Source organism: Thermomyces lanuginosus (assembly GCF_041956635.1).
Source record: "Thermomyces lanuginosus strain ATCC 200065 unplaced genomic scaffold VTN49scaffold_41, whole genome shotgun sequence".
In the NCBI taxonomy this organism is placed as follows: Eukaryota; Fungi; Ascomycota; class Eurotiomycetes; order Eurotiales; family Trichocomaceae; genus Thermomyces; species Thermomyces lanuginosus.
This window is the reverse complement of record NW_027192375.1, coordinates 61,068-78,696: the sequence shown is the minus strand read 5'-3', so window position 1 is coordinate 78,696 and position 17,629 is coordinate 61,068. Positions and strand designations below refer to the sequence as shown.

At 55.5% G+C, this 17,629-nt stretch overlaps 5 protein-coding genes across 5 annotated transcripts; 4 read left to right on the top strand and 1 right to left on the bottom strand.

Annotated features, from left to right (window-relative positions):
* Nucleotides 1-38: 38 nt before the first annotated feature.
* VTN49DRAFT_6651 (uncharacterized protein) lies at nt 39-3,338 on the top strand (the record flags this gene model as incomplete). Its single annotated transcript, XM_069414833.1, has 3 exons — nt 39-257; nt 321-521; nt 585-3,338. 3 exons carry the CDS (start codon nt 39-41, stop codon nt 3,336-3,338), a joined length of 3,174 nt encoding a protein of 1,057 aa, XP_069265307.1.
* Nucleotides 3,339-4,396: 1,058 nt separating this feature from the next.
* Nucleotides 4,397-4,936, top strand: VTN49DRAFT_6650 (uncharacterized protein; the record flags this gene model as incomplete). Its single annotated transcript, XM_069414832.1, has 3 exons — nt 4,397-4,515; nt 4,583-4,709; nt 4,769-4,936. The coding sequence occupies 3 exons, from the start codon at nt 4,397-4,399 to the stop codon at nt 4,934-4,936; spliced, it is 414 nt and encodes a 137-aa protein (XP_069265306.1).
* Nucleotides 4,937-5,793: 857 nt separating this feature from the next.
* VTN49DRAFT_6649 (uncharacterized protein) lies at nt 5,794-9,896 on the bottom strand (the record flags this gene model as incomplete). The annotated part of the gene is made up of 4 exons (XM_069414830.1): nt 5,794-7,804; nt 7,861-9,131; nt 9,187-9,452; nt 9,518-9,896. The coding sequence occupies 4 exons, from the start codon at nt 9,894-9,896 to the stop codon at nt 5,794-5,796; spliced, it is 3,927 nt and encodes a 1,308-aa protein (XP_069265305.1).
* Nucleotides 9,897-11,443: 1,547 nt separating this feature from the next.
* VTN49DRAFT_6648 (uncharacterized protein) lies at nt 11,444-12,957 on the top strand (the record flags this gene model as incomplete). The annotated part of the gene is made up of 3 exons (XM_069414829.1): nt 11,444-12,207; nt 12,275-12,568; nt 12,630-12,957. The coding sequence occupies 3 exons, from the start codon at nt 11,444-11,446 to the stop codon at nt 12,955-12,957; spliced, it is 1,386 nt and encodes a 461-aa protein (XP_069265304.1).
* A 1,902-nt stretch (nt 12,958-14,859) lies between these two features.
* VTN49DRAFT_6647 (uncharacterized protein) lies at nt 14,860-17,503 on the top strand (the record flags this gene model as incomplete). The annotated part of the gene is made up of 5 exons (XM_069414828.1): nt 14,860-15,564; nt 15,633-16,808; nt 16,860-16,959; nt 17,010-17,344; nt 17,399-17,503. The coding sequence occupies 5 exons, from the start codon at nt 14,860-14,862 to the stop codon at nt 17,501-17,503; spliced, it is 2,421 nt and encodes an 806-aa protein (XP_069265303.1).
* Nucleotides 17,504-17,629: the final 126 nt, after the last annotated feature.

Sequence of the window (17,629 nt, the reverse complement as noted above, 5' to 3'; positions counted from 1 at the left end):
CCCGAGACGATGAGCGTCCTACCTGTCTGGGAGAGATAATGACCTCGACTGCGGCCCTCCCAAACACGCCCGACTCTTCGACTTGGAAATCTGGCGGAAGCGGTGGCATGCAGACGGCAAATGGACGTGCAACTTGGGCCGGCCGATACCAGGATGGACACGCATCCGGGATGTCAGGGGAGCGTCGGGCCCGGTTTCCCCATATCAAAGATCTGCAAGATCAGGCGGCGCAGTGGGAAGTGGATGAGAACTGCTCGGTAAGTGCTGCCCAACTGCGCCTCGTTCTCATATGATATGGGTTTGGCTCACAGGCATCCTAGCTCGACCAGCTGCTGGAGATCGCCCGAACGGCCTTACAGTCGTGCGTGTCGCTGATCGATCAGAACAAGTTGGACGCGGCATACGTTTACTACCTCCGCGCCTCCGATATCACTGTCAACGTTATACCCCGCCACGCGGACTATCGAGCGGCGGTCAGTAAGCGATCGGCTTTTTATGAGCAATTCTCCAATCTGATGCTGGTGTGTCGTGTTCTAGCTGCGCGTTGATTGGAATGACAGTCAGCTAACTAGGCTGTTTATTAGTCTGTACGATCCAAACAAGCGACCATGGAAGCGATCAAGAAGGAAATCACGGACGACAACATTGCAAACAATGTCAGTCCTCGCGGGTCCGTCTCGGCCCAGAGTAGTCCGCGGAGCACGCGTCACGATCATAACGGAGAACGCCCGTCGTTGAGGATGCCGAGTCCTTCAGATTTTCAGCGGCAGTCTACACCGGGCCAGTCTACTGCAGAGGATGTGTTGGCACAACGATTTGCACGATTACGCGCCGGCCCGGAGTCGCAGACGAAGAGTTCGTCATCTCCCTCAATGCCTTCAACGGAAACCCAAGACAGGAATGGTGCTTCGTCTGTCCGCCCACGGCCGCAGGGGCCGCGCCCGATGGGAACATCCGCTCCAATGGCACCGCCCAAAATACCCTTGGAGCCGAAGAGCATGTCGATGCCTCGACCCCCCAGCCCAGCGTATAGTCCCGGATCAACGGTGCCGGCACACTCTCCTTTTATTCCGCCGCCTCCGATTCTTCCAGAGAGCGCACGACCCAATGGACGGTATACGCAACTCACTAGCTCGCGAGGTAGCAGCCTTAGCCGTTATTCAGACGATGATAATCCATATCGATCCCGCACCCCGAATGGAATCCACGTACGTGATCACCAGAATCGGTCCGCCAACCTGCCGCACAGTACGACCATCGAGGCGTCTAAACTGCTAGAGTACATGCGGCAATATAACGTACTCGTCATTGATGTTCGCCCGCGGGAGCAGTTTGACAATGGACACATTTACGCCAAGTCCATTATTTGCATCGAGCCGGTGGCTCTGAAAGAGAATGTGTCTGCCGAAGAGTTGGAGGAGCGCTTGGTGGTCTCGCCGGAACATGAACAGTCCCTCTTCGAGCGACGCAACGAGTTTGATTTGGTAGTGTATTACGACCAGAATACGGCTTCGGTGAGCTACCTGGCTGGCTCTCCTGTGGGCACGTCGGCTCCCCATTTGAGGGCGCTTTATGACACCTTGTACGAGTTCAACGAATACAAACCTCTCAAAGATGGAAGGCCGCCCGCGCTCCTCGTGGGAGGTCTTGATGCATGGGTGGATCTCGTAGGGCCCCAGTCCCTAGCCACGTCGTCCACAGCGGCCGTGATGGGGTCGATTCAAGCAAAACAGCCCATACGGTCACGGCGAGGCACCATTGGGCGCGTACCGATGGCCAGTGCGAACTCCAGTCTGGAGATCCGGAAGAGGCGCCTCCGGGAGTTCACTCCGCTCAACTCAGAGGAGTTGACGGCTTGGATGGAACGGGCCAAGAATGAAGAAGTTGAGGCTGGTGCATACGACAGTGCAGATGGGTCAATGACGGAGGAAGTGGAGGAAAGTGAAGATCGCCGACCCTCCTTTGTCCACTCATATGAGGACTTTCTCCGCCGGTATCCAGAACCCCATGCGATACAACAGTCGATGGTTTCACCAGCACCAGTGTCAATGCCCGACCCGGCTGACTTTGCTGTCCCGGCGGCACCGTCTCGACCGCCGCCTGCGGTACCGCGGCCGACTTACAGCGGCGTGTCAGAAGGGCGACAGGTCCAGCCAACACTAGCTCGGCAAAACTCGGCGACTCGGCAGGCACTCTACACACCCAGCTCGATAGCATCCCGGATGAAGCTGCCGCGGACAGGGCTGAGGAACTTTGGCGTGACGTGCTACATGAATGCTACGATCCAATGTCTCAGTGCAACTGTGATAATGAGCAAGTTCTTCATTGACAACCGGTTCCGGTATTATCTTCAGAAGAACTGGAAAGGATCGCAGGGAATTATGCCGGGACTATATGCGAACCTCATTCGGTCACTCTGGAAGAATGATGTGGAGGTTATCGTGCCGACGTCGTTCCGGAATTTCTGCGGGCGGCTGAACCGGGAGTGGGCGATTGATCGGCAGCAGGACGCCAAGGAGTTTTTCGATTTTTTGGTGGATTGTTTACACGAGGATCTTAACATCAACTGGCAGCGGACTCCATTGCGACCGTTGACGTTTGAAGAGGAAATGCAACGAGAGCGAATGCCGGTGCCCAAGGTGTCGAAAATCGAATGGGACCGATACAGTCACCGGGAGGAGTCGTTCATCTCGTCACTGTTCGCCGGGCAGCACGCCAGCCGGCTGCGCTGCACGACGTGCCAGCGGACGTCTACCACGTACGAGGCGTTCTACAGCATCAGCGTGGAGATCCCGACGAGCGGCAGCGCAGACATCTACCAGTGCCTGCAGAGCTACTGCAAGGAGGAGATGCTTAGTGGGGACGAAGTGTGGAAGTGCCCGTACTGCAAGAAAGAGCGGGTAGCGACAAAGCAGATCATCTTGACGAGGGCGCCGCAGATCCTAGTGGTGCATTTTAAGCGGTTCTCCGCATCCAAGACGCAATCAGCGCGCAAGATCCACACACCAATCGACTTCCCGCTGCATGGGCTGCGGATGGACCGGTTTATGATCTCGCATGGTCCGCCGGCGAACGGCGAGACAGCTAACTCCGGAGGCGCCCTGTCACCCACCACGGGCCCATTCATCTACGACGCATATGCGGTGCTGCGGCATATGGGCTCCACGTTGAGCGGTGGGCACTACATCTCGCTGGTGCGGGATGCGTATCGGGGATGCTGGCGACGGTTTGACGACGAGCGAGTGACGGATTTTGATCCGCGAGACCTGCGTCATGCGGATCGGCTGCAGAACGAACAGGCATACATTGTGTTTTACGAGCGGGTTCCGGCCAGGTAGCATGGTTTATTTTTTCTCTCATGTCTATACCCTTTTGTTTGTTGCTAGTCTTGTATAGCAGCGATGTACGAGTATAGAGATGCATGGCATGAATAATGAACTCTTCATGACTGAAATTTCCCGTGTTCTCCACCATTTGTTCCTCGGCTCCTCCACAAGTCACTGGTGGGGTCTGATCGTTTCGGCGTTGTCTAGCGGCAGATAAGCAGCTGGTCGAGAACGTCGGCTCCTCGGGATTGCCGTGGCTCCTGAATTGCCCGCGATTATCCTTGAAAGCCGAGAAGCCCTAGAAGAAATCCGGGGACAAAAGTCCATTGAGGGGTTAAGACCCAAAATTTCCCGCTTCGGTTCTCGGAAGAACCTCGTCTCCCGAGGTCATGTGACTTTGACCTCCCGATAAACATGGCCTGATTCGGAAAGAGAACCCGGATGGACCTGCTCGGTAGTTTGTTTGTAGCTTGGAGGAAGATTGCAGAACGCCCACGATAGCAACGAGATTCCAGAATTGATACACAAGCGATGAATCTGGTTCATTCTATTGGGAGCAGAAGATCAAATGTTTCTTTTATGTGCAAGATAATTTCGAGGATCAACGACAACTGGCAGTCTTATCTCTCTCAAGCTGTCCTTGTATCAAAATTACCGTACCGATACAAGGCCAGGAACAAAAAAGCACCAACCATCGGATGGAACTTTGTCAGCTGTGACCTGATTTGCCGTTTCTCTATCCCCTTTCCGATCACCTCTCCAATTTCTCCCTCTTCTCCAGCTGCAATTCAATCAACCAGTCAATCGCCTGGGCAGTACTGCGCTCAATTCCTCAAGGTGAGTGCTAGGAGACTCTTCCTTTCCCTCGTTCGCTCTGTTTCGAGCTTGGGTTTGTCCATTTCGATCTCAACCGGGTTCAGCATAAAGACCACCTGCGCAACAATTTTGATCAGTCAACCCAAATCAGATCGGATCGGACCTTTTTCTTACAGCTGTCAAGTTTGCTATTTCTCACCACTCACGCCCGCTTCTCCTACAGACACCGTCATCGCTCATCTCCCCCGTTCACCATGGCTGCCGAGAAGGAGTTCACCTACGCCGACGTTTCGGCGCATAATTCCAAGAAGGACCTTTACATGGTCATTCACGACAAGGTCTACAACGCGTCGTCTTTTATTGACGAGCATCCGTACGTTCAACAACAGCTCGAATCTTTCCCCCTTCGCCTGCTAACGGAGGTTGTTTCTTTTCTGTAGAGGCGGTGAGGAGGTCCTCCTCGACGTTGCCGGCCAAGACGCCACGGAAGCGTTTGAGGATGTTGGTCACAGCGACGAGGCACGACAGATTCTGGCTGGTCTGCAAGTTGGTGTTTTGAAGCGGAACGTAAGTCAATTAACTCTCGCCTCTCTTCGGCGTATTTTTTTTCTGACGCGATCCTTCAGCCCGGTGACCCCATCCCCAAGGCCCAGGCTGGCACGTCGACCGCCTCGGCAGGCGGAAGCAGCACCAGCGCAAGCAGCTTCGGTGTCGGCGCCTACATCGTCCTCCTGGTGGGCGCGGCCGCGGCATACTTTGCCTACCAGCTGTTTCAGCAGCAACAACAGCAGTAATAATACGGCCTCATAGCACGAAATCTATGAACCATTTCGATTCGACGATGTCCCGTATGCCCCGCCCAAGACTCATGACTTGAGACGTGATGAAGGGGATATTTTCTAAAACATACTTCTTTTTATACATTGCCTAGACATTTGAAAGTTTTGAGTCATTGATGGGTTGTGTCTGTCAAAGTAGTTGATTGCGATTGATTGAATGGATACTTTAATCATCATTGGGCTTAACTACCTATCCATGCTGTGCAATACTTGGGATAAATCAGTTGCAGTGGTTCTGTATACAAGAAACACGATACAAGTAGCGAAAACAGCCACTGAGCTCTTTTTTTTTTCGTGTGGACGCTTGATCCTCCCCTTTGCCTCAAAACAGAGTGATAGCCCTGTAATAAGCCAACTACCTAGCTAGCTCTAAGCTTCAAGTTTAGGAAGCATTTCGAAACATTCCACGGGGCCCCAATGGCTGTGAAACTTTCCCCCTAGTTTCCCAGCACAGACAATTGAAAACAAGTAGACACAATCAGTGACAATGTGAGGTTGGAGATCGGGTATCTAATAAAGAATGCCAGCGATATGATCCAATTCCTTGGAGCTGAAGGACTTTGCTGAACTGCGTAGGGACTTGAATGTCGAAAATCCAATCTTATTTTTTCGTAGGCCAATCTTCCCTATATCTGATAAATATGAACACACAGCTAAGAGGTTAGTTACATGCTGTAGTCATTTTTGAGAGATCTTTTTTTTTTTTCTTTTTAGTCAATGTCAATAATATAAGTTGGTTATTTCGAGCAGAGAGAGAGAGAGAGAGAGAGAGGAAATGAAGATAGGAAAAAAAAAAAAATGGTGTCCTTCAATCATCGACCACTACCAGCAACACCCGCGCGCACTGCATCCAGAATCATCTCCCTGGCCTGCTCGAGCGCCTCGCGCCGGCCACGAATTTCAATCGCCTCGTTGCTGCTGCCACCGCCGCGGCCGCCTCGGTGGTTGGGCACTGTGATGCGACAACCCGTCTGCTGCCGGATGGTGTTAATCTGGCTGCCGCCGGGTCCAATGACGAAGCGGTGTGTCTTCGGGTCCGCCAGGACGAGGTACCCGGTCGCTTCACCCTGGCGCGAGGTGGCCGAGGCGAGGGCCTGTTCGAGCGCGTTCTTGGCGCGCTGGATGGACTCGGCGGATGGGCCGGAGAGGACCCATGGGATCGTCGAGTCGTCAGACGAATCAACCTCGACTGGCGCGACAACTTTCCACGAGTGCGCGGTCTGGGACGGGTCGTCGGTGATGAGCGGCAGCGATGAGACGCCATTGGGACCGTCTCGGGCCGACTCTGCGGCAGGCTTCGCCGGCGGCTGCTGGCCGGCGTGGTCAACAGTCACTTGGTAGTCGTTGCGCAGGCGGCGGAAGAAGGCACCATTGTCGGCGACGACGTGGTGCAGGCGCCGCGGCACCGCGACCGTCTCGGCCTGGTGCTCCTGGAGCAGCTTCTCGATGTGTGCACGCGCGTCGGCGACGCCCTTGCTGGGGCCGCGAATCTTGACGTTCGACTGCCCAGATCCTTGCTTGGGCACGTCGATGGCGACGTTGAAACGCGACTCCAACGCCCGCCGCGTGTCGCCGCCACGCCCGATCAGCAGCCGATGCTGTGCCGGCGGCACCGAGATTGTCTCTGTCACCTGGTCCTCACGTTCCTGCACGAACGCCTCGATAGCCCCGATGATCTTCTCCACCACCGGGCCGGGACCCTCCAGCCGGATCGTCCGATCGTCGCTGTCGGCCCGCGGGAACTTCACCATCCGCGCCGCCGTGCTGTCGCTTGGGCCGCCAGCCTCCATGATGATCTTGCGGATTTGCGCTCCGCCGGCTCCAATCAGCGGCTTGTGGTGCTTCTTGTCGACTTCAATCGTTCGGCTCACGATCGAGTCGAACTCCTGCGCCCGTCGCTCCAAGATCGACCGCGCCTCCTCTACCTGTTCCTTGGTGCCCCGAATCTTGATCTCCACGCGGCCAGCGCCCTCACCACTCTCCTTGGGCGCGCTCGGCACCTCGATCTGCGCACCTGTATCGGCGCGCAGCTTGTCCATCTCCCGTCCTCGCTGCCCAATCAGCGATGGAATCTGATTCTGCGATACCGACACCACAGCCGAGTGCGAGTGATCCACAATCCACTGCAACAGGCTGAGGATCTCGTCTCGAGCAGCATCCGCTCCTTTGCTTGGGCCCTTGACGATCACTTCATCTGGAGCCTGGCGGCCGCCACGGCCACCAACCTCGCTCGCCGAGTCCGCAACCGACTGATCATCATTCGGCGACCCAGCCGCAGCACGGGGGAACTGCACCCGCACGTTGTAGCGTTCCTGCAACCGGTTGACTTGGCTGCCCCGCTGCCCAATCAAGTCGCGGTGGTACTTTGGCGGAATCTTGAGGACGTACGTCCGCTCATCCTCCCAGCGGCGACCCAGCGTGACAATGCGATGCTTGGCCGCATCGGCCTTGGCCTTGGGTCCCTTGATCTCAACTGTGCCATTATCGACCTTAATGTCGACGTCGAATTCTTCGCGGAGCTTGTTGATGTTCTCGCCACGCTTGCCGATCAGCAGGTTGGCGAACTTCTGCGGGAAGTCAAAGGAAATGGTGTAGCCGCGCTCCAGATCCTCCTTTTCCTGCTGCTCGACGAAAGCCTTGATCTTGGAAGTCAGATCGTCCACATCCCCGCGGCGACCGCGCAGGGCCAACTCGATCTGAGAGGCAGCATTCGCTTTGCGGCCATTACGGCCCTGCTCGCCTTCGAACAGCACGCGCACAGGAATCCGGTCCTCGTCCGCTTCTTGCTCCCGTGCAAGGAACCTGCGAATCTTGTCATTGTACCTAAAAGCGCATTAGTTAACAGCGTGCCATTGTTGATTTGAAATTCATATACATACTTGGCAGGAACGTTCGCTGTCGACGACACAATGTCCGACTGGTCACCGAGAGAGTTAAGCAAGGACTCTTGGGCGGCTTGAAGCGCCTGCTCAAACGTCGCAATCTGCTCGGGAGACGGCTTCTGCCGCGGGATTTGGAACTCCTCGCCGGGCGCCGGGCGGCCTTCGTAGACAAGAACCACCTCGGAGCTATCGTGGTCATCCGGCACAACGAGGTGCACACCATACTCGTTCCGGAGCTTCGGCACGCTCCGTGACCGCAAGTATGGGTGCAAGTACGGATCCACCGAGATGGAGCGCAGTCGCGACGGTGGATGCGCCTGGATCAGGCTCATGATGTCGGACCGGGCACGGATGGTGTTCTTACCGTCGCGCGAATACACTTCCCAAGTGACGGCTCCGTCGTTAGTCGGCGGAAGAACAATCCGGGCATCATACATGCGCTCCAATTCCTTGATAACCTGGCGCTTCTGAAGATACGAGGTAAGGGCCCGAGCATGGGACACTGGGTGCTGTCGGGAGAGGTCGATGCTGGCCATTTGCATGCTTGTAGCCAGCTCCATGGCCTTATTGATACCAGCCTCGATCTGGTCCTCCGGACCAGTGATAGTCAAGAACTCACTGTCATCCGACGGAGGGGGCAGGATTACTGCACAGCCGGTCTCGGCCAAGAAGTCATGGAGCCCGGTCGCGCTGTCGCCCAGGATGAACTGATGCTGGCCGCGGTTGATGGCCAGCTGCCGCAGAGTCAGCCGACGCTGCAGCTCGGCCGCACGCCGCTCAATTTCGGCGCGGGCCGCCTGCGCAGCCGACCGTTCACCCGAGATGTGAATGAATCGCTGCGGATGGGGAACGAAGCGGATCTCGCCCACGTTAGCCTCCTGCGGCGGCGGCTGGGTCGTCCATCGGTCGTAGACAGGCACGCGGATTTGTGTCTTGGTCCGCTCCTCAAGCTCCTGAATGTGAGAATTATGTGCGCCTGCAATGAATGGGAAGAATTCCGGCGGGATGTTCTTAAGGCGCAAGCTGAGGTTCGACGCGCGCTCCTTCACGATCGCATCAATCTCACGGCGCGCCAGTTCAGCCGCCACCGGGTCACCCTCGATGAACACATCGATGGTGGCATCGTCATCCTCGTCAGCGGCCGCATCATCGGCGCGAGGAACCTGAACCCGGGCGCCGGACCGCTGCTGGATGTCTTGCACTACCGCACCTTGGCGCCCAATGATATGGGGTCTGGCAGAGGCTGGGATCGGCACACGAACGGATTGCTGCAAACGCGTCAGTTGCGGAGAACACTCACAGACGCTAGGAGAACAAAATTACCTTCGACCCGACTTGCTGGGCCACCTCCTTCAGTGCCTGTCGGACAGCATCCACAGAACCTCTTCCTTCAAAGATAATTGACTCATCGGGGCCACTGCGCATGTCGACGGTGGCCTTCGAGCGTCGGCTGATGTCTCTCAGAATGTCGCGGATGGGCTTCTTCAGCTGAGAACGCGGGATCATCTGCGACGGCGCCAGCCGCAGCTGCTCAACATGCTTTCCTGGTAGTGACATGATTTTGGGCCCGCTCGAGAAATCCGGCGCCGCTGTGCGACAGGAACGCCACCGTTAGCGCTCTTTGCCTATAGCAAACCAGAAATCGGATGCATACCCGGCTGTTGAGCGGCAGCTGCGCCATTGGCAGGAGACGCTCCCAGCTTCTTCGCTCCCCATGCTGAGGCCACGTTCGCCGCGGCCTTCGGTTTCGGCCCGCTCCCCAACGCCGGGAACGACTCTTCCGAGTTCACATCGAGGATGGGACGGCTTGCGGCGGGTTTCGGTGCAGCCTGACGCGGCTCGGAGGCTGCTGGACTTGGCTCTACGGGTGCGGGTTTGGCCGATGAAGACGGCGCAGGAGGAGCGTCCTCATCCGGCACTTCTTCCACCGTGGGATTCAAGTTCTCTGCGCGGGCATGTTGCTCCGAGAGAACCGCGGCAGCAGATTTGGGCTGCGCACCGTTGACTATCATACCAGGGGTTTCAGTAGCCATGACGATGGAGTTGCGGGTTGAGGAGATGCGAATGTGGAAGCGGCAAAATTGAACAGAGTAGCTGAGCCAAGTCACCGATTTAGCAAAATGATACTCGGAGAAACTAAGCGGAATACTCACTGCGATCTTGAAAGGGGCCAATTGAACAATTAAATATGTAGCAGCCCGAATTCCGGGTGTCCTGAAGCGAATTCCAACGAACCGAAGAGAGAGGGACCAAGCGACGGGAGCGAGGCTACAGGGCGAAGGAGACGCAGCGAAGCATCACCGCGGCGGAATTGGGGGCGGAGGAGGATGCCGGGGAGAAGAGAAGGGAGAGAAGAGGGGGGCTGGAGAGATGGGAGAAGGTTAACCGTTGTTCGTGGATTTTCCTGGAATTTTTTGAAGGTGAGAAGAGGCCAGTTTGGCTTGGGGAATTGGCGCGATTCGAGCCGCCTCGGTGTCTCGAACCGGAGAGGGCGACCACATTCTACCATAGGCTCATAGCAGGACTACCACCGTCAACTAGGACGGCCTTACATTGTGAATTGGATCCAGTCCGTCAAGCCATGATGACATCGACTTGGAGAGTAGCAACTGTTCCCTTGAGCACGAATGCTGGCAATACGGGTACTTATCCACAACGATGAATTAAGTTCCTCCAAGCTTCGGCCAACGCGGACTCTCCGTACCTACCACTAGTGCCTCGAGAAACCTCGGAAGACTTCAATTTGGAGGACTACAGTACCCGTACGGTGCGGCGTGCAGTTTGCATATCTTTCTATTTCTCAATGTACTATGGTGACCAACAGGGTATGACTCGATCGCAGGCTCTCAGTAGGAACGCAGGGAAAAGCAATTGAGATTGCACGAAGAACAGCGCGAATAGGTCCTCTAAGCCAGCCTGACCATCTCAAGCTCCAATTGATGAGTGGGAATTCAATAATAACTGCGGTAATTCTTCACCTCATGTCCCATCAACTGTTCCCGTTTAATCCGATGCGTTGCACAGCTCGGAGGTGGTCAGCGGTGACTCGGGCGAGTCTGCTTCATAGCCGCGACTCCGCACGGTGGTGGTGGCGGCGGTGTGGCGTACTTTGTGGCTCAGCCGTGGCTGTGACAATCGTTAAAATTTAAATATCAGCTTGGACTTTTTTGGCATGAAAAAACTCTTTTGCAGTGGAATTTTCAGGGAATTTGGTAATGAATATCGTACGCTAAACTGGACGTGGAAGCTAATTTAGATTGCTGAGTTGGACACCCCCTGAAGGGAAAACATCAACAAAGGTTAGGGATCTTCAACCTGAAACAGTCCCGTTTGAGGTTGGGGGTATGTACGCAAGTCTGTACGTGTGGCAGTTTCACTGGCTAATAAAGACGCTCTACTTACCGGCAAGCTGCCGCTGGGTTTAGAGACTTATTGCCTCGGGCAGGCAATTACAAGTCCAGACCGTGACCTTGTTGATCATTTGACCCTTCAACTGTCTTTCTCCGCAACATCAGCCAGTTTTCCCAGGATTTTTCTCGAGTAGACCATGAATTGATCGCCAGAAAGCTCTCAATCGACAATGTCAGGCCAATCGTCGTCAAATTCGCCCAACGGGGCGAATATCGGCCAGAGAGGCTCCAGCGAGAGTATGCTCCCGACGCATCATAACGGGCACGCTCACCCGAGCCACGAAGAGCTGCACAACCATGGAGAAAGCGGCCGGAGCGGGATCCATCCGTTGAAATTCCTCATGATCTGCTTCAAGGGGACGACGCCAGTGTCCAGATACGTGAACATTCTGTGGCCGTTTGTGCCAGCGGCCATCGTCTTCCACTGGGCCCGGCCGGAGGAACATATGTGGGACTTTATTCTCTCCTATATCGCCATGGTACCTTCGGCAAATGTGCTGGGATTCGCCGGCGGTGAACTTGCGCATAAGCTGCCCAAAGTGCTGGGAGTGATCGTGGAGACTGCGCTCTCCTCGGTCGTGGAGATCATCTTGTTCATGATCCTGGTGGCGCGGGACAATCACAACAACCTCATTCCCGTCATCCAGGCCGCCATTCTGGGCTCCATCCTGGCGAACCTCCTGCTCTGCTTGGGTTTGTGTTTCTTCATGGGCGGCTTGCGACGCAATGAGCAGAAATTCCACCAAGTCATCAGCGAAACAGGCTCGGGTCTGTTACTTGTCGCCGGCTTTGGTCTGTTGATTCCCAGTGCATTCTTCTCTGCTCTGTCTGGGAGCACATCCACCGAGGGTCCCTTTACATTTGACGTACTGGTCCAGAACACCCGCGATATCAGCCATGCGACCTCGGTTCTTCTCATTATCGCTTTCTTCACGTATGTTTTTGACCCGCCGAGTCCGTTATTATTCACGTTTCGTGCGGCCGGTACTGACGCAGTGCAGGTGGCTCTGGTTCAATCTCCGTAGTCATCACAGTATCTATGACGATGTCCTCGGATTTGATGAGGAGGCCGACGAAGACCGAATGGAGGACATCCGCCGGGCCAGGTTGACCATGACGGAGACCCTGATCGCCATTGCGATTTCCCTGACATGCGTGACGATGTGCGCCGTGTTCTTAGTTGATGAGATCCCGGCAATTGTCGCGCGAGGCGTGCCGGACAATTTCATGGGTCTGATCTTGGTCCCCCTGGTTGAAAAGGCTGCTGAGCATATCACCACCGTTGATGAAGCTTGGTACCGACTCCACGTCTCCATCCAGCCCCACTGGCGCTTGGCACACTGACCATCGTTTTAGGGACAACCAGATCAATCTCGCCCTGTCGCATTGTCTCGGTCCCTCGATCCAAACGGCGCTCTTCAATGCTCCGCTGGCCGTCATCGTTGGCTGGGGGCTTGGCAAGGACATGGACCTTAACTTTGAAATTTTCATGATTGTTCTGCTGGTCCTGTCCATTCTCGTCGTGGGCAATTTCCTCCGCGATGGGTCGTCGAATTACCTCGAGGGCGCACTGCTCGTCATCGTGTACGTGATCATCGCCATTACGACGTGGTACTATCCCGATCCGCACGACGGAACGACGAATGTGCAGTTACCGCCCGAGGCTCTGGAGGGTCATCATTGATAGCCGAATGCTTCGTTCGAGCAATCGACGACGCGGTTGGCTTCTTCTCGTATGGTAAGATCGGGAAGTAGATCATGCCACCAGCGCTTCGCATATATGTTCGACCGATGGACAAGCTGCACGCAGTTCTGAGAACATAGCATGTTGATAGAGCTCTGGCTCGATGCATTTGAGCTGGCAGGCGCCATGAAGCCACCAAATTTCGGGTCGGCACCTATGTACTGTATTCAGCATCCCGAAACAGTACTGCATCTTATCCTGGGATAGTTGGTCGCATGAAGTACTACTACCGATCTACCGGATCTGGGTAATGAGGTCATCTTTCCCTACAGCTTCTATGCTCCAGGGCCACCCACGCGGTCCCTTTTCTTTGTTCCCGTAAATTTCTTGAACACTGAATCCAGTACACCAACCGCTGCATCTGTGTCACGAGATGAGATCCAGGGGCCGTCTCGGGCGCATGAAAGCTGGAAGTAACTTTCCCTCGGTGTTTCCAGGGATTTGGGACCGACGATCCCAATCAATTCCGCTGCGGCAAATCTTATGATCCGTGTGTGATCCGTGCTGCACTGCTGCCATTAACCTCTTGCATTGACCCCCTGCTTCACTAGTCCGGTTGATAGTTCCGATGTTACTGGACCCCTGGTCGAAAAGGAGCACCGATCGTGCGCCCGGATCATGGAAATCCGACTGAATCGCCGCATTCTACTCGGAGAACATGGAATTACATTAGTAGTTACTCATGATCGACAAAGCATAAATCGGATGCACAATGCACATTCGATTGAGGGCAGGGAGTCAAAAGCGATTCATTTGACATCGTTCAATCCATCTCCCCCATCCCAGAAAAAGCCGGGCGGCTAGGAACAGTACCAGAGTTTCCAGTGGTCCAGAAGTCTGCTGTTCTCCTCAACGGCCCCATGCCCCCCCATCGAAGCTCGGACTCCTCCCGTCCCGCCAGGGCTGCTCCAGGGCGGCCCTCCACCGGCCACTGATTCGCTTTCACGAATTGCTTCCCTCGTTTCATGCGTTCATGCCCACTCGATGATGTGGATATCTCGTCTATCCCCGTTTTCTCGTGCGAAAACATCAACTGGCGTCTCCGGAAACGAAGACGGGAAAGAGGAGGACAGCCAGTGGACCAACGTCAATGGAACAATGGAAGGCGCCATCGAAAAATCTCCGCTCAAATGCAATTGCGACCCTCGATCACAAACGCACCAATCACGACTCATGGCTGGTCTCCATCCCTTGTGGCCCCCGCTGATTGGTCCACCTCTCCGACTTCGAGGCTTGGCGCGAAATTTGCATTCAAACCTTGTTTCATCAGCGTGATTCGGCAGTCGCGCTCTGAAATCAATCCCTGCCCAACGGCCCTGCTAAAAGTTCTCGCTCTCAGCCACCGCGATCGTTTAATAATCACTCCCAAGAGCAGACCAAGTTCACTAAGTTAGTGCTGGATCGCTCCCTCCGTATCCTGTAGTCTGTCCGTGTAGATATTGCATCCCAAGCCGCGAATCCGGACAAAGGACCAGGCTGATTCAGGCTCCACGTGCAAGAAAGCTAGTAGGGTACTTGGGAGTCCAACATATACGCGCGCTCGATGCGAGAGTCTCTCTCATCGCTCTCCATTCTTGACCGTTGGAAACACTAACGATTATTCCCTCCTTCGATGATCCGCCCTTCATCCCTGAATCCTCGCTGCATCCGCCAATTTCCTCCCGCTATTCTCGTCCGCCTGCGGTCGCCGTCGCCAGCACGCATAACCTAATCCTGAATTTCCTCTCCCCCCCCCCCACCAAGCTTCAGCCATTCACCCAATTCCGCATCACCTGTTGATTCATTTGGGCCGTTACCCCTGCAGCGGTGGGCGGCTGACACGCTGCCGTGCATCTGGTCACCATGGACCACGAATCTTCCTCCTTTTGGTTCCGCCGCCCCAGCTCTAAGCTGCAGAAAGATCCCCCACGCAGCCTCAGCAATTCCAATTCTTCTTCTCTCAAGCGACACCCCTCCGCCCCCGTCTATCCTCGTTCCCAGAATCACCGCGACCACGCGCGCTCGCACTCGAACGCTTACGGCTCGTCGTCCTCATCGCTCGATCAGTCCCGGAATCACAGCGTCAGTGCCGGTTCGTCGCCCGTCACTGGCGGCTCCGACTTTCCTCGCCTGCCCCATGCAAGCCGCGCTTCATATCAAAAAACCGGCTCCGAGCATTCCCTGAGCTCCGCGCCCTCGGAATCCCGCGTCTTGTCCAACGTCCTCGAAGAGGGGGAGCACGACTCCGATCTGACATCCGGCCTTCGCCGCCCGCCCGCACGACCATCCCATCACACCAGTCCTGACCTGCGCGGGCTTCGACAGTCCGCCAGCTTCACGAATATTTCCCGAATGGAGACGGCACTTCCCCAAATCGATGATGTCGCGCCGAGCGCGAAACGCAACTCCGATGATGGCAACACGTCATCAAAGCCGCGAAGGAAAAACACCTTTTCCAGTATCATGAACAGCGTGCTCGGCTCACCGCGCAGTATCAAGATCTCAGCTCCGGAAAATCCCGTTCATGTCACCCATGTCGGCTACGATAACCAAACGGGCCAGTTTACGGTACGTCATTGGCATCAGCAATGGAATACGGACGCTGCCGCCCGTGTTCGTCGACTAACCTGGCACAGGGCCTTCCCAAGGACTGGCAGCGGATACTGCAGGCCAGCGGCATTTCGAAAACGGAACAGGAGCAGCATCCGCAGACCATGGTTGACATTATGCGCTTCTATGCAAAGAATGCCTCCGGTGCTGCGGAAGACGAGGTCTGGCATAAGTTCGAACACGCCCATGTCCATCATGACCTAGATTCCATCAATCCTCGTTTCCCGCAGAACCACCAGGCCAGCTTTGAAAACCCCCGAGCCCCGCCGCCGGTACCCTCGAAACCATCGCCGGCCTCCGCCGCCGCACAGACGCCGGCCCTGATACCGACCCGGGCCGCTCCCAAGCCGCCGACCGGCGCAATGGTTCCCACACGACCGCCTCCGCAACCACCGGTTGCGAACAACAAGCCGGCACCGGCGCCGCCCAAGACGACCCAGGAATCCAATGGACCGTCGCTACCGACATCGCCGATTGCTGAAACCTCTCCGCTGGTGGGACCGACCTCACCGAAGCCAGCACCCCATTCCAAGGGGCCGATTGCATCTCCAATCCAGTATCAGCAGCAGCAAGAACGGGCCATGGCAGCCGCTCAGCAGGCGATCCAAGAGAAGCAGCTGGACCGCAGTCGGAGCCAACGCCAGCAGCAGCAGCAACAGCAGCAACAGTACCAAGCCCGCTACGACAACCAAAAGGGGCTCCCGAGCGCACCCGGCTCGCAACCTTCCCAAAATCATCATGTCCCTGCGCCGAGCGCTGTTCCTCCTCCTCCTCCGCAACAGCAGGTTCCTGGTGCTGCCCCTCGGCCTCGGCCGCGTGCTCGCCAGAGCAATGCGTTTGACGTGCGCGCTAAACTGCAGATGATCTGCACGCCGGGTGATCCTACCAAGAAGTACTACAATCTTAATAAGATTGGACAAGGTGCCTCAGGCGGTGTGTTTACGGCGTACGAAGTTGGCACCAACCGATGTGTCGCGATCAAGCAGATGAATCTGGATCTGCAGCCAAAGAAGGATCTGATCATTAACGAAATCCTGGTGATGAAGGATAGCAAGCACAAGAACATTGTCAACTTCCTGGACAGCTATCTCCACGGGTTGGATTTGTGGGTAGTCATGGAGTACATGGAAGGCGGCAGCTTGACGGATGTTGTGACGTTCAACATCATGACCGAGGGCCAGATTGCCGCTGTCTGCCGAGAGGTTTGTATCGTTCCCCGTCTTGTGATGCAATGCTTATGTTTTTTTCTCTAGACTCTCCACGGCCTGCAACATCTACACTCGAAAGGTGTCATTCATCGAGACATCAAGTCGGATAACATCTTGCTATCGATGAACGGCGATATCAAGCTCAGTAAGTATTCAGAATCTAATCTTTTCGACGCACATCTAACGTTAGTGCAGCCGACTTTGGATTCTGTGCACAGATCAACGACTCGCAGCATAAGCGGAACACGATGGTAGGAACGCCCTACTGGATGGCCCCTGAGGTCGTTTCCAGGAAGGAGTACGGCCGGAAGGTAGACATCTGGAGTCTGGGCATCATGGCGATCGAGATGATCGAGGGCGAGCCCCCGTATTTGACCGAGACCCCTCTCCGTGCGCTGTACCTGATCGCCACCAACGGGACTCCCAAGATCAAAGATGAGCAGAACCTCTCACCCGTTTTCCGGGACTTCCTGCACCTAGCGCTGCGGGTCGATCCGGAGAAGCGAGCATCTGCTCATGAACTTTTAAATGTAAGTTTCCTTAGTCCCCTGATACCCTTTTCCAGCTCTCTAACGCGAACCCAGCACCCATTCATGAACATGTGCGACCCGCTGAGCAGCCTTGCACCCCTGGTCAAATCGGCCCGAATCAGTCGAGCCCAGGAAAAGGCTCAAAAGGGTGGTGTCTGAGTCTTGCCACGTTTGATCACGGTGTCTTTTTTTTTCTTGTCTTGCATATGCCGTATACCCATGACCTTTTTTTTTTTTCTTCTTTTTTCTTATCCTTCCGTTTATGTTTGTTATTTAATTTGTATG